Source organism: Scyliorhinus torazame, chromosome 13 (genome assembly GCF_047496885.1).
Source record: "Scyliorhinus torazame isolate Kashiwa2021f chromosome 13, sScyTor2.1, whole genome shotgun sequence".
In the NCBI taxonomy this organism is placed as follows: Eukaryota; Metazoa; Chordata; class Chondrichthyes; order Carcharhiniformes; family Scyliorhinidae; genus Scyliorhinus; species Scyliorhinus torazame.
Window position 1 is genome coordinate 218,497,494 of NC_092719.1, and position 12,261 is coordinate 218,509,754.

The window sequence follows — 12,261 nt, forward strand, 5'->3', positions numbered from 1 at the left end:
GGCTTGGCAGTGTCCCAATTTACTCCGACCCATGAGGAATGAAAGTTGCAACCCGCCTGTTCTCTCCAACTCTGTACTACACAGCATCACATGGGCATATATCCGCTCTCAGCTATCTGGGACAAGGACGGATAGGGGCTGGTTTAGCACAGTGGGCCAAATAGCTGGCTTGTAAAGCAGAACAAGGCCAGCAGTGTGGGTTCAATTCCTGTACCAGCCTCCCCGAACAGGCACCGGAATGTGGCGACTTGGGGCTTTTCACAGTAACTTCATTTGATGCCTACTTGTGACAATAAGCAATTTTCAGATGAATGTGTTGCATATTGTACTGAAATAAGTAGTTTTATTGATTTTTGGAGGCGATGCCCAGTTACTCTAGCTTATTGAATTTCAGCCAACTTTTTAGGAAAAAAATACAGTTCTTCCACAACCTAATCAATGCCATTGTTTTGCTTCCTATTATATAATGAACAAACCTCCCTTTGAGTAATGTCATTGCTCCGTACTATGTTGAGTTTTACAGCACAGAAACAGGCCACTTGGCTGAACTGGTCTATGTCAGTATTTATGTTCCAACACACACACTCTCTCACACACTCTCTCACATACACACACACACACACTCTCACACACTCTCTCACACACACACACACACACTCACACACACACACTCACACACACACACTCACACACACACTCACACTCACACACACACTCACACTCACACTCACACTCACACACACCATAATCCCTATCAAACCACTTCAGGCTTTAAAGACTTCTATTAGGTCACTCCTTCAGTCATACGTCTTGAGAAACAAACCCTAGCCTGTTCAGCCTTTGCTGATGAGTACAGCCTGTTAGTTCTAGTATCATCCAAAAAGACATTTGTGATGTTTTTGCACCCTATATTCCTTTGTTGTAGCTGATTAAATGTGATAGGTGGGGGAATTCTATTCATTCTCCATCCTAATGGTTATTGAAGCAGTGGTTCAGAAGTGCAATATTTTGCATATATTATTAATCAGGCAGTGAATTCTTCTGCTTCATGGCATTTTAAAGGAGAGCTTTTTATTTATTTAGGGTGTGTCACATAAAGAACTTAACAGCCACAAGTGAGTTGAAAACCCTCTTGCTTCTCATGTCAGAAAATGATGGGTTTGATCCCTGCTGCAAACTTGAGCATTTACTCTAGGCTGACTACTTCAGTGCGGTATTGAGGGAATGCTGCTTTACCAGGGGTGAATGTACAGCATAACATGGATTTACCTCCCTGCTTGGGTGGAATAAATAATTCATTTGGCACTTACTGAAGAATTGAGACATTCTGGCCAACATTCTGCCCTTGGCACGGAGTAGCAAAGACACCTACAGATCCAAAACTAAACATCATAAATATGAGATTCTCACTAAGAAATTCAAGTAACGCTCTTTTGCTCATTGTGGTTGGAAAGTGGAACATGATGCAATGAATAGTTGAGGCAAATTGCATAGAAACTTCGGGGGAAACAAGCTGAAGGAGAGAAAGGAACAGGAGAATATGCTGGTAGTGTTAATGTGGAGGCTCACTTGGAGCTTCAATACTAGCAGAGACCAGTTAGGCTGAATGGCCTATTTTGTGCTGTAACTCAGGATCTTTTATGAGCAGTGATTTGTGTGTATTGAACCTTTGTAAGGGAAAGTGAAATCAATTTAGATTCTACCAGTGTGATATTTTCCCACAGGATGGAAGTGGAGATAACATCCCAGATCACAGCAATTTGAAGACTGTCAAACTGCAGTCGGGCACTGCCTATAAATTTCGAGTGGCCGGTATTAACGCTTGCGGGCGGGGTCCATTTAGTGAAATATCCGCCTTCAAAACCTGCATGCCTGGATTCCCAGGTGCACCATCTGCCATCAAGATCAGCAAGGTGAATGACGATCATTTTAAACCAATTTGTGTATGTAAACCTCAACCTCTAACTGGAATGGTCTTTGAATAACTCCTTGTTGTCTGTTTTAGTGGCCTAGCACTTGGTTTCTCTCGGATGCTACTTCTGTTTGTTCTTTTGAGTTACCAGCCATGCTAGAGGTCTTTCCAGAGGGGGAACTTCACTGTAGGGCGCAGGTACCCTCAGACCTCGGTCTTTCAGATTCCTGAGATTTTGCCGATGTACATCTGTAGCTGAATTCTATATCTCTTTACTTTCATCTGTTTTCTGACGTACTATCACCCTATTTCTGTTGCTGTTAGCAAACACTACTGATGCTAACCCTGGTCTGGCCTTTTACCCTTTCATCATCTGTATCCTCCCCAAAATGCTTCCATCTTAACTACAGTTGATAACATTTGTTAGATAAGGCGTTAAGGATTACAGAATCTAGAGCAGTAGATGGAGTTGAGATCCATGTCAGTCTTGATTTAATTGAATGGTGAAACGGGTTTGAAGAACTGAATGGCCTCCTCCTGTTCCTATGATACTGGCCCATTGGGACATATAATCCTGTAGCTATTTCTCAGTGGGCTGTTTGACTGCAGAAGAAATTGCACCAGTATTCAATCTTGTCCACCTGTGATGTTGATGTGTGCATTTTAGCAAAGGATGATGGGTCATAAACTGGAGCCCTGACTGATTTCTCCCTCGACTGCTTCTCCCCCCCCCCCCAATCGCACCCAGAGGCATCCAGCCATGTTGCAGCTACCATCTGACTGATATCTACTAATACCGTGTTTGTTTCTTGTAAGATATGCTCAAACAAGACCATGATCCTGTTGCTGCTGAGCATTTGATAAACCAGGAGTGATTTGATCAAGAACAGTCAATAAACCGAATATAAGCTGTACTCCCTGCTTTACAAAAGAGTTATTATTTTCAGGCCCCCTATCATCTATTCAGTTTTGTTAAGATTATGTGATCCAGTGAACAGTTTGAAACCAGAAGAAGCTGATACTTCAAACATTTGATCGACTAAAAGAAAAAGGAACTGCATTTTACATATCATCCTTCACGTTCTGGGCATTCTAAAGCATTTTTTACTTGGCCTGCAATTAATAACTACATAAATGCAACAACCAATTGATACAGAATAAGGGGCAGCACACGGTGGCACAGCGGTTAGCACTGCTGCTTCACAGCTCCAGGAACCCGGGTTCCATTCCGGTCTTGGTTGACTGTGTGGAGTTTGCACTTTCTCCCGTGTGTGTGGGAGTCCAAAATGTGCAGATTAGGGCTAAATTGCCCCTTAGTGTCCAAAGGTTAGATGGGGTTACAGGGATCGGGTGGAGGTGTGGGCTTCAGTAAGGTGCTCTTTCCAAGGGCCGGTGCAGACTCGATGGGCCAAATAGCCTCCTGCACTGTAAATTCTATAAGTTTCCACTAGCAATACAAAAATAAATGACCAGTTTAACTATTTGGGGAGGGTGCATGGATAGGGGCAGTGACTGAAAGAAATCCTCTAATCTTGAATAGTGCCACCTCAATGGAAGACAAAGTCTAGACTTAATGACCCATCTGATAGACTCCACGACCGTAAACTGTATCGATATTGCACTGGGATTATTGATCCAGTTTGCCCTATCTGTGACTCCTGACCCCCCACAACAATGTGGTTATCCATTGTTAGACCTTGTTCAAGACATTTAAGCCCCTCAGTTGTCAAGGCAGCTCGCCATCCCCTCCCTGAGGGCAATTAGGGATGGACAATAAATGTTGGTCTCGTCAGCAACGCTTTCATCCAATAAATGAATAAATTTAAAGGATCTGACTCCCGAGATGAAGTGACGCCACTGACTTCCTTTGATCACTGCTTGCACCATGAGTGTGACAGCAGTCGCATTCTTAGCAGTCAGTGAGAGATTGAACTGTTATTAATGACTGTTTTAAATCATTGGTTAACGGTATTGTGGATATGGTGGATCAGGCGTACTGATAGTTGATAAAAGGAGCCTTTAGACTCTGAGCCAAATCGATCCTTGTAACCAGATTATACTGCGGTGTTTTGTGTTGTATTGGACGGTTTAGAAAATGTTTCAGAATTTAATCGAATGGGATTGAGAAATTTGGATATGTTTTATTTTGCAGGTTGCTGAAGGTGCACAACTCTCCTGGGAGCCTCCTGCTGTCACTTCTGGAAGCATAATTGAATACTCCGTATATTTGGCACTTCCAGGGTCACAGGCAACAGATCCCAAACCTGCAGGGACATCCCATCTGCTCTTTGTCCGTGTTTACTGTGGGCCTGTTCCCAGCTGCCTGGTGTCTTCATCCAACCTAGCAAATGCACACATTGATACAACCACAAAACCTGCTATAATCTTCAGGATAGCAGCCAAGAATGAGAAGGGCTACGGGCCTGCCACCCAGGTCAGGTGGTTACAAGGTGAGCTGGGATGGTTCATTTTCTTGTACCTGGAATGAGGAAGGATCTGTATAAACATGAAAGACTCTGCGATTATAGCAACATCTTGCATTTTACTTTAAAAATAGGAAACTGTTTCAAGGCACTTAACGGGAGCACCCTTGAGTAGTATTCGATGTCAGGACACGCCCATGATAATAGGACAGGTGACCAAAAAGTTACTCAAAAGAGATAAGTTCTCATACATATCTTGAGAAGAGGTTTAGGAAAGATTCCAGAGTTCAGGGCCCAGGCCAAAGAACAAACAAAGAACAAAGAAATGTACAGCACAGGAACAGGCCCTTCGGCCCTCCAAGCCCGTGCCGACCATGCTGCCCGACTAAGCTACAATCTTCTACACTTCCTGGGTCCGTATCCCTCTATTCCCATCCTATTCATGTATTTGTCAAGATGCCCCTTAAATGTCACTATCGTCCCTGCTTCCACCAACTCCTCCGGTAGCGAGTTCCAGGCACACACTACCCTCTGCGTAAAAAAACTTGCCTCGTACATCTACTCTAAACCTTGCCCCTCTCACCTTAAACCTATGCCCCCTAGTAATTGAGCCCTCTACCCTGGGGAAAAGCCTCTGACTATCCACTCTGTCTATGCCCCTCATAATTTTGTAGACCTCTATCAGGTCTCCCCTCAACCTCCTTCGTTCCAGTGAGAACAAACTGAGTTTATTCAACCGCTCCTCATAGCTAATGCCCTCCATACCAGGCAACATTCTGGTAAATCTCTTCTGCACCCTCTCTAAAGCCTCCACATCCTTCTGGTAGTGTGGCGACCAGAATTGAACACGATACTCCAAGTGTGGCCTAACTAAGGTTCTATACAGCTGCAACATGACTTGCCAATTCTTATACTCAATGCCCTGGCCAATGAAGGCAAGCATGCCGTATGCCTTCTTGACTACCTTCTCCACCTGTGTTGCCCCTTTCAATGACCTGTGGACCTGTAATCCTAGATCTCTTTGACTTTCAATACTCTTGAGGGTTCTCCCATTCACTGTATATTCCCTACCTGCATTAGACCTTCCAAAATGCATTACCTCTCATTTGTCCGGATTAAACTCCATCTGCCATCTCTCCGCCCAAGTCTCCAAACAATCTAAATCCTGCTGTATCCTCTGACAGTCCTCATCGCTATCCGCAATTCCACCAACCTTTGTGTCGTCTGCAAACTTAGTAATCAGACCAGTTACATTTTCCTCCAAATCATTTATATATACTACAAAGAGCAAAGGTCCCAGCACTGATCCCTGTGGAACACCACTGGTCACAGCCCTCCAATTAGAAAAGCATCCTTCCATTGCTACTCTCTGCCTTCTATGACCTAGCCAGTTCTGTATCCACCTTGCCAGCTCACCCCTGATCCCGTGTGACTTCACCTTTTCATAGATTCATAGAATTTACAGTGCAGTACTAGTCTACCATGAGGGACCTTGTCAAAGGCCTTACTGAAGTCCATATAGACAACATCCACTGCCCTACCTGCATCAATCATCTTAGTGACCTCCTCGAGAAAAACTCTATCAAGTTAGTGAGACACGACTTTCCCTTCACAAAACCGTGCTGCCTCTCACTAATACGTCCATTTGCTTCCAAATGGGAGTAGATCCTGTCTCGAAGAATTCTCTCCAGTAATTTCCCTACCACTGAAGTAAGGCTCACCGGCCTGTAGGTCCCGGGATTATCCTTGCTACCCTTCTTAAACAGAGGAACAACATTGGCTATTCTCCAGTCCTCCGGGACATCCCCTGAAGACAGTGAGGATCCAAAGATTTCTGTCAAGGCCTCAGCAATTTCCTCTCCAGCCTCCTTCAGTATTCTGGGGTAGATCCCATCAGGCCCTGGGGACTTATCTACCTTAATATTTTTTAAGACACCCAACTCCTCGTCTTTTTGGATCTCAATGTGACCCAGGCTATCTACACACCCTTCTCCAGACTCAACATCTACCAATTTCTTCTCTTTGGTGAATACTGATGCAAAGTATTCATTTAGTACCTCGCCCATTTCCTCTGGCTCCACACATAGATTCCCTTGCCTATCCTTCAGTGGGCCAACCCTTTCCCTGGCTACCTTCTTGCTTTTTATGTACGTGTAAAAAGCCTTGGGATTTTCCTTGACCCTATTTGCCAATGACTTTTCGTGACCCCTTCTAGCCCTCCTGACTCCTTGCTTAAGTTCCTTCCTACTTTCCTTATATTCCACGCAGGCTTCGTCTGTTCCCAGCCTTTTAGCCCTGACAAATGCCTCCTTTTTCTTTTTGACGAGGCCTACAATATCTCTCGTTATCCAAGGTTCCCGAAAATTGCCGTATTTATCCTTCTTCCTCACAGGAACATGCCGGTCCTGAATTCCTTTCAACTGCCACTTGAAAACCTCCCACATGTCAGATGTTGATTTGCCCTCAAACATCCGCCCCCAATCTATGTTCTTCAGTTCCCACCTAATATTGTTATAATTAGCCTTCCCCCAATTTAGCACATTTATCCTAGGACCACTCTTATCCTTGTCCACCAGTACTTTAAAACTTACTGAATTGTGGTCACTGTTACCGAAATGTTCCCCTACTGAAACATCTACCACCTGGCCGGGCTCATTCCCCAATACCAGGTCCAGTACCGTCCCTTCCCTAGTTGGACTGTCTACATATTGTTTTAAGAAGCAATCCTGAATGCTCCTTACAAACTCCGCCCTGTTTAAGCCCCTGGCACTAAGTGAGTCCCAGTCAATATTGGGGAAGTTGAAGTCTCCCATCACCACAACCCTGTTGTTTTTACTCTTTTCCAAAATCTGTCTACCTATCTGCTCCTCTATCTCCCGCTGGCTGTTGGGAGGCCTGTAGTAAACCCCCAACATTGTGACTGCACCCTTCTTATTCCTGATCTCTACCCATATAGCCTCACTGCCCTCGGAGGTGTCCTCTCGTAGTACAGCTGTGATATTCTCCCGAACCAGTAGCGCAACTCCGCCTCCCCTTTTACATCCCCCTCTATCCCGCCTGAAACATCTAAATCCTGGAACGCTTAGCTGCCAATCCTGCCCTTCCCTCAACCAGGTCTCTGTAATGGCAACAGCATCATAGTTCCAAGTACTAATCCAAGCTCTAAGTTCATCTGCCTTACCCGTAATACTTCTTACATTAAAACATATGCACTTCAGGCCACCAGACCCGCTGTGTTCATCAACTTCTCCCTGTCTGCTCTGCCTCAGAGCCCCACTGTTCCTATTCCCTAGTTCTCCTTCAATGCTCTCACCTTCTGACCTATTGCTCCCGTGCCCACCCCCCTGCCATACTAGTTTAAACCCTCCCGTGTGACACTAGCAAACCTCGCGGCCAGGATATTTATGCCTCTCCGGTTTAGATGCAACCCGTCCTTATATAGGTCACACCTGCCCCGGAAGAGCTCCCAGTGGTCCAGATAACGGAAACCCTCCCTCCTACACCAGCTGTTTAGCCACGTGTTCAGCTGCTCTATCTTCCTATTTCTAGCCTCACTGGCACGTGGCACAGGGAGTAATCCCGAGATTACAATCCTCGAGGTCCTGTCTTTTAACTTTCTGCCTAACTCCCTGAACTCCTGCTGCAGGACCTCATGCCCCTTCCTGCCTATGTCGTTGGTACCAATATGTACAACGACCTCTGCCTGTTTGCCCTCCCCTTTCAGGATGCCCTCTACCCGTTCGGAGATATCCTGGACACTGGCACCAGGGAGACAACATACCATCCTGGAGTCTCTTTCACGTCCACAGAAGCGCCTATCTGTGCCCCTGACTATAGAGTCCCCTATTACTATTACTCTTCTGCGCTTTGACGCTCCCTTCTGAATATCAGAGCCAGCCGTGGTGCCACTGCTCTAGCTGCTGCTGTTTTCCCCTGATAGGCTATCCCCCCCGACAGTATCCAAAGGGGTATACCTGTTCGAGAGGGGGACAACCACAGGGGATTCCTGCACTTTCTGGTGGTCACCCATTTCTCTGCCTGCACCTTGGGTGTGACTACATTTACATAACTGCGATCTATGACGCTTTCCGCCACCTGCATGCTCCTAAGTGCATCCAATTGCTGCTCCAACCGAACCATGCGGTCTGCGAGGAGCTCCAGTTGGGTGCACTTTCTGCAGATGAAGCCATCCGGGACGCTGGAAGCCTCCCGGACCTGCCACATCTCACAGTCAGAGCACTGCACCCCTCTAACTGACATTGCGTCAATTAATTAAAATTAAAATTTAATATATATATTTTTTTAATTTTCAAAGTTACTGTTAACTATCTGTTTCCTAGCACTAGATTTCTAATAGAAATGCGAAAGCTAAATATAGTACTCTCCGATCTCTGGCTTAGATATCCCTCTAAATTATAATTAAGTAATTATGTTTAATTAGTTACCAATGTTTAATTTTTTTAATTTAGTGTAGATTCCCAACCAGCCACTAAGGCCACAGCTTTTCTGTGATGTCACTTCAGTTTCCCCCCCGACACACAATTTGAAAAAGGTATAAAAGTAAAAATGAGTAAAAATCACTTACTTACCTTCTTACCCTCGGAGTGTCTTAGATGTTCTCAGGTTCTCTCCCTGACAGAGACTGCTCCTCCTCCTCCGAACGGCTCCCGAAACTAGGCCGCGATCTTTTAAAATCTCCGCTCCAACTCGCAGCTCCCGCGCTTTTTAAATCACCCGCGCTGTTTTCACTGTCCCGGCTCACTCGGCTCCCGCGCTGTTTTCAGAGTCCCAGCTCACTCAGCTCCCGCGCTGTTTTCACTGTCCCGGCTCACTCACCTCTCGCGCTGTTTTCACTGTCCCGGCTCACTCACCTCCCGCGCTGTTTCCGCGCTGTTTTCAGAGTCCCGGCTCACTCAGCTCCCGCGCTGTTTTCACTGTCCCGGCTCACTCAGCTCCCGCGCTGTTTTCAGAGTCCCGGCTCACTCATCTCCCACGCTGTTTTCACTGTCCCGGCTCACTCACCTCTCGCGCTGTTTTCACTGTCCCGGCTCACTCACCTCCCGCGCTGTTTCCGCGCTGTTTTCAGAGTCCCGGCTCACTCAGCTCCCGCGCTGTTTTCACTGTCCCGGCTCACTCAGCTCCCGCGCTGTTTTCAGAGTCCCGGCTCACTCATCTCCCACGCTGTTTTCACTGTCCCGGCTCACTCACCTCCCGCGCTGTTTTCACTGTCCCGGCTCACTCACCTCCCGCGCTGTTTTCAGAGTCCCGGCTCACTCAGCTCCCGCGCTGTTTTCACTGTCCCGGCTCACTCACCTCTCGCGCTGTTTTCACTGTCCCGGCTCACTCAGCTCCCGCGCTGTTTTCAGAGTCCCGGCTCACTCACCTCCCGCGCTGTTTTCAGAGTCCCGGCTCACTCACCTCCCGCGCTGTTTTCAATGTCCCGGCTCACTCACCTCCCGCGCTGTTTTCAAAGTCCCGGCTCACTCAGCTCCCGCGCTGTTTTCACTGTCCCGGCTCACTCAGCTCCCGCGCTGTTTTCAGAGTCCCGGCTCACTCACCTCCCGCGCTGTTTTCACTGTCCCGGCTCACTCACCTCCCGCGCTGTTTTCAGAGTCCCGGCTCACTCACCTCCCGCGCTGTTTTCAATGTCCCGGCTCACTCACCTCCCGCGCTGTTTTCAAAGTCCCGGCTCACTCAGCTCCTGCGCTGTTTTCAGAGTCCCGGCTCACTCACCTCCCGCGCTGTTTTCAGAGTACCGGCTCACTCAGCTCCCGCGCTGTTTTCAGAGTCCTGGCTCACTCACCTCTCGCGCTGTTTTCAGAGTCCCGGCTCACTCAGCTCCCGCGCTGTTTTCAGAGTCCCGGCTCACTCAGCTCCCGCGCTGTTTTCAGTGTCCCGGCTCACTCACCTCCCGTGCTGTTTTCAGAGTCCCGGCTCACTCACCTCCCGCGCTGTTTTCAGAGTCCCAGCTCACTCAGCTCCCGCGCTGTTTTCACTGTCCCGGCTCACTCGCCTCCCGTGCTGTTTTCACTGTCCCGGCTCTCTCTCCTCTTACGCTGTTTTCACTGTCCCGGGTCACTCATCGCTCGCGTTGTTTTCACTGTCCCGGCTCACTCTCCTCCCGTGCTGTTTTCACTGTCCCAGCTCTCTCTCCTCTCGCGCTGTTTTCACTGTCCCGGCTCACTCATCGCTCGCGCTGTTTTCACTGTCCCGGCTCACTCACCTCCCGCGCTGTTTTCAGAATCCCGGCTCACTCAGCTCCCGCGCTGTTTTCAATGTCCCGGCTCACTCAGCTCTCGCACTGTTTTCACTGTCCCGGCTCACTCAGCTCCCGCGCTGTTTTCAATGTCCCGGCTCACTCAGCTCTCGCACTGTTTTCACTGTCCCGGCTCACTCAGCTCCCACGCTGTTTTCACTGTCCCGGCTCACTCACCTCTCACGCTGTTTTCAGAGTCCCGGCTCACTCGCCTCCCGCGCTGTTTTCAATGTCCCGGCTCACTCACCTCCCGCGCTGTTTAAAAGTCCCGGCTCACTCAGCTCCTGCGCTGTTTTCAGAGTCCCGGCTCACTCACCTCCCGCGCTGTTTTCAGAGTACCGGCTCACTCAGCTCCCGCGCTGTTTTCAGAGTCCCGGCTCACTCACCTCTCGCGCTGTTTTCAGAGTCCCGGCTCACTCAGCTCCCGCGCTGTTTTCAGTGTCCCGGCTCACTCACCTCCCGTGCTGTTTTCAGAGTCCCGGCTCACTCACCTCCCGTGCTGTTTTCAGAGTCCCGGCTCACTCACCTCCCGCGCTGTTTTCAGAGTCCCAGCTCACTCAGCTCCCGCGCTGTTTTCACTGTCCCGGCTCACTCGCCTCCCGTGCTGTTTTCACTGTCCCGGCTCTCTCTCCTCTCACGCTGTTTTCACTGTCCCGGCTCACTCATCGCTCGCGCTGTTTTCACTGTCCCGACTCACTCGCCTCCCGTGCTGTTTTCACTGTCCCAGCTCTCTCTCCTCTCGCGCTGTTTTCACTGTCCCGGCTCACTCATCGCTCGCGCTGTTTTCACTGTCCCAGCTCACTCACCTCCCGCGCTGTTTTCAGAATCCCGGCTCACTCAGCTCCCGCGCTGTTTTCAATGTCCCGGCTCACTCAGCTCTCGCACTGTTTTCACTGTCCCGGCTCACTCAGCTCCCGCGCTGTTTTCAGAGTCCCGGCTCACTCACCTCCCGCGCTGTTTTCAGAGTCCCGGCTCACTCAGCTCCCGCGCTGTTTTCAAATCGTGGATATTCTCACTCAAGTTTAAGATAGATGGAGTTTTTCTGGATAAGGGAATCCAGAGATATGGGGAACGAATAGGCAAGTGGAATTGGGATAAAGATCATCTAGTATTAATGGAACCGGCTCGAGGGGCAGAATGGCCTCTTGTTTTATTTTCCCCTCCTCCCTTCAGAAAATATTGATTTGTGTTGGGGTCCAGTTGAATTGTCATTCTTCACCCTTTATTATCTTGGTGACTCTGAGGCAGCTGAAAACCATGTCATTTGGTTCTGTGTTTAATTCAAACTCCCTTCGTGTTAGAGTAATTTATTTTGGGTTAAATGGGAAACGTACATTTATCATTCTAACTATTTGTACAGAATACTGGCTCTGTGACACAGGTCTGTCAGTACATCTACAGAGAAGCCAGGTTTCAATTTTCTCTCTATCTTCCCTCCTGGCCCCTCTGATTTCATCTTGTCCATGTGACTGATCTCCTGTTCTCTCGACCCTAATCCCATTAAACCCCTGACCACCCAATTTCCCTTCCTGACTCCTATGTTAGCCAATATTAACAGCGTTCTCTCCTCGGCGTCTGTCCTTCTCTTCAAATTTGCAGTCACCACGCTTCTCAAAAAACAACTCTCGGTCCCTCTGTCCTTTCAAACTACTCCTCCATCTCCAACCTCC

The 12,261-nt window shown here is 48.3% G+C and overlaps 1 protein-coding gene across 2 annotated transcripts in view; it reads left to right on the forward strand.

Moving 5' to 3' along the window:
- Positions 1 to 12,261, forward strand: part of LOC140388620 (host cell factor 1-like) — a 114,403-nt gene that overhangs the window by 93,311 nt on the left and 8,831 nt on the right. For both annotated transcript variants that reach the window (XM_072473065.1, XM_072473066.1), the window contains exons 23-24: positions 1,725 to 1,913; positions 4,065 to 4,362. In XM_072473065.1, the coding sequence (XP_072329166.1) occupies positions 1,725 to 1,913; positions 4,065 to 4,362 (487 nt within the window). The remainder of the gene's footprint in view (positions 1 to 1,724; positions 1,914 to 4,064; positions 4,363 to 12,261) is intronic.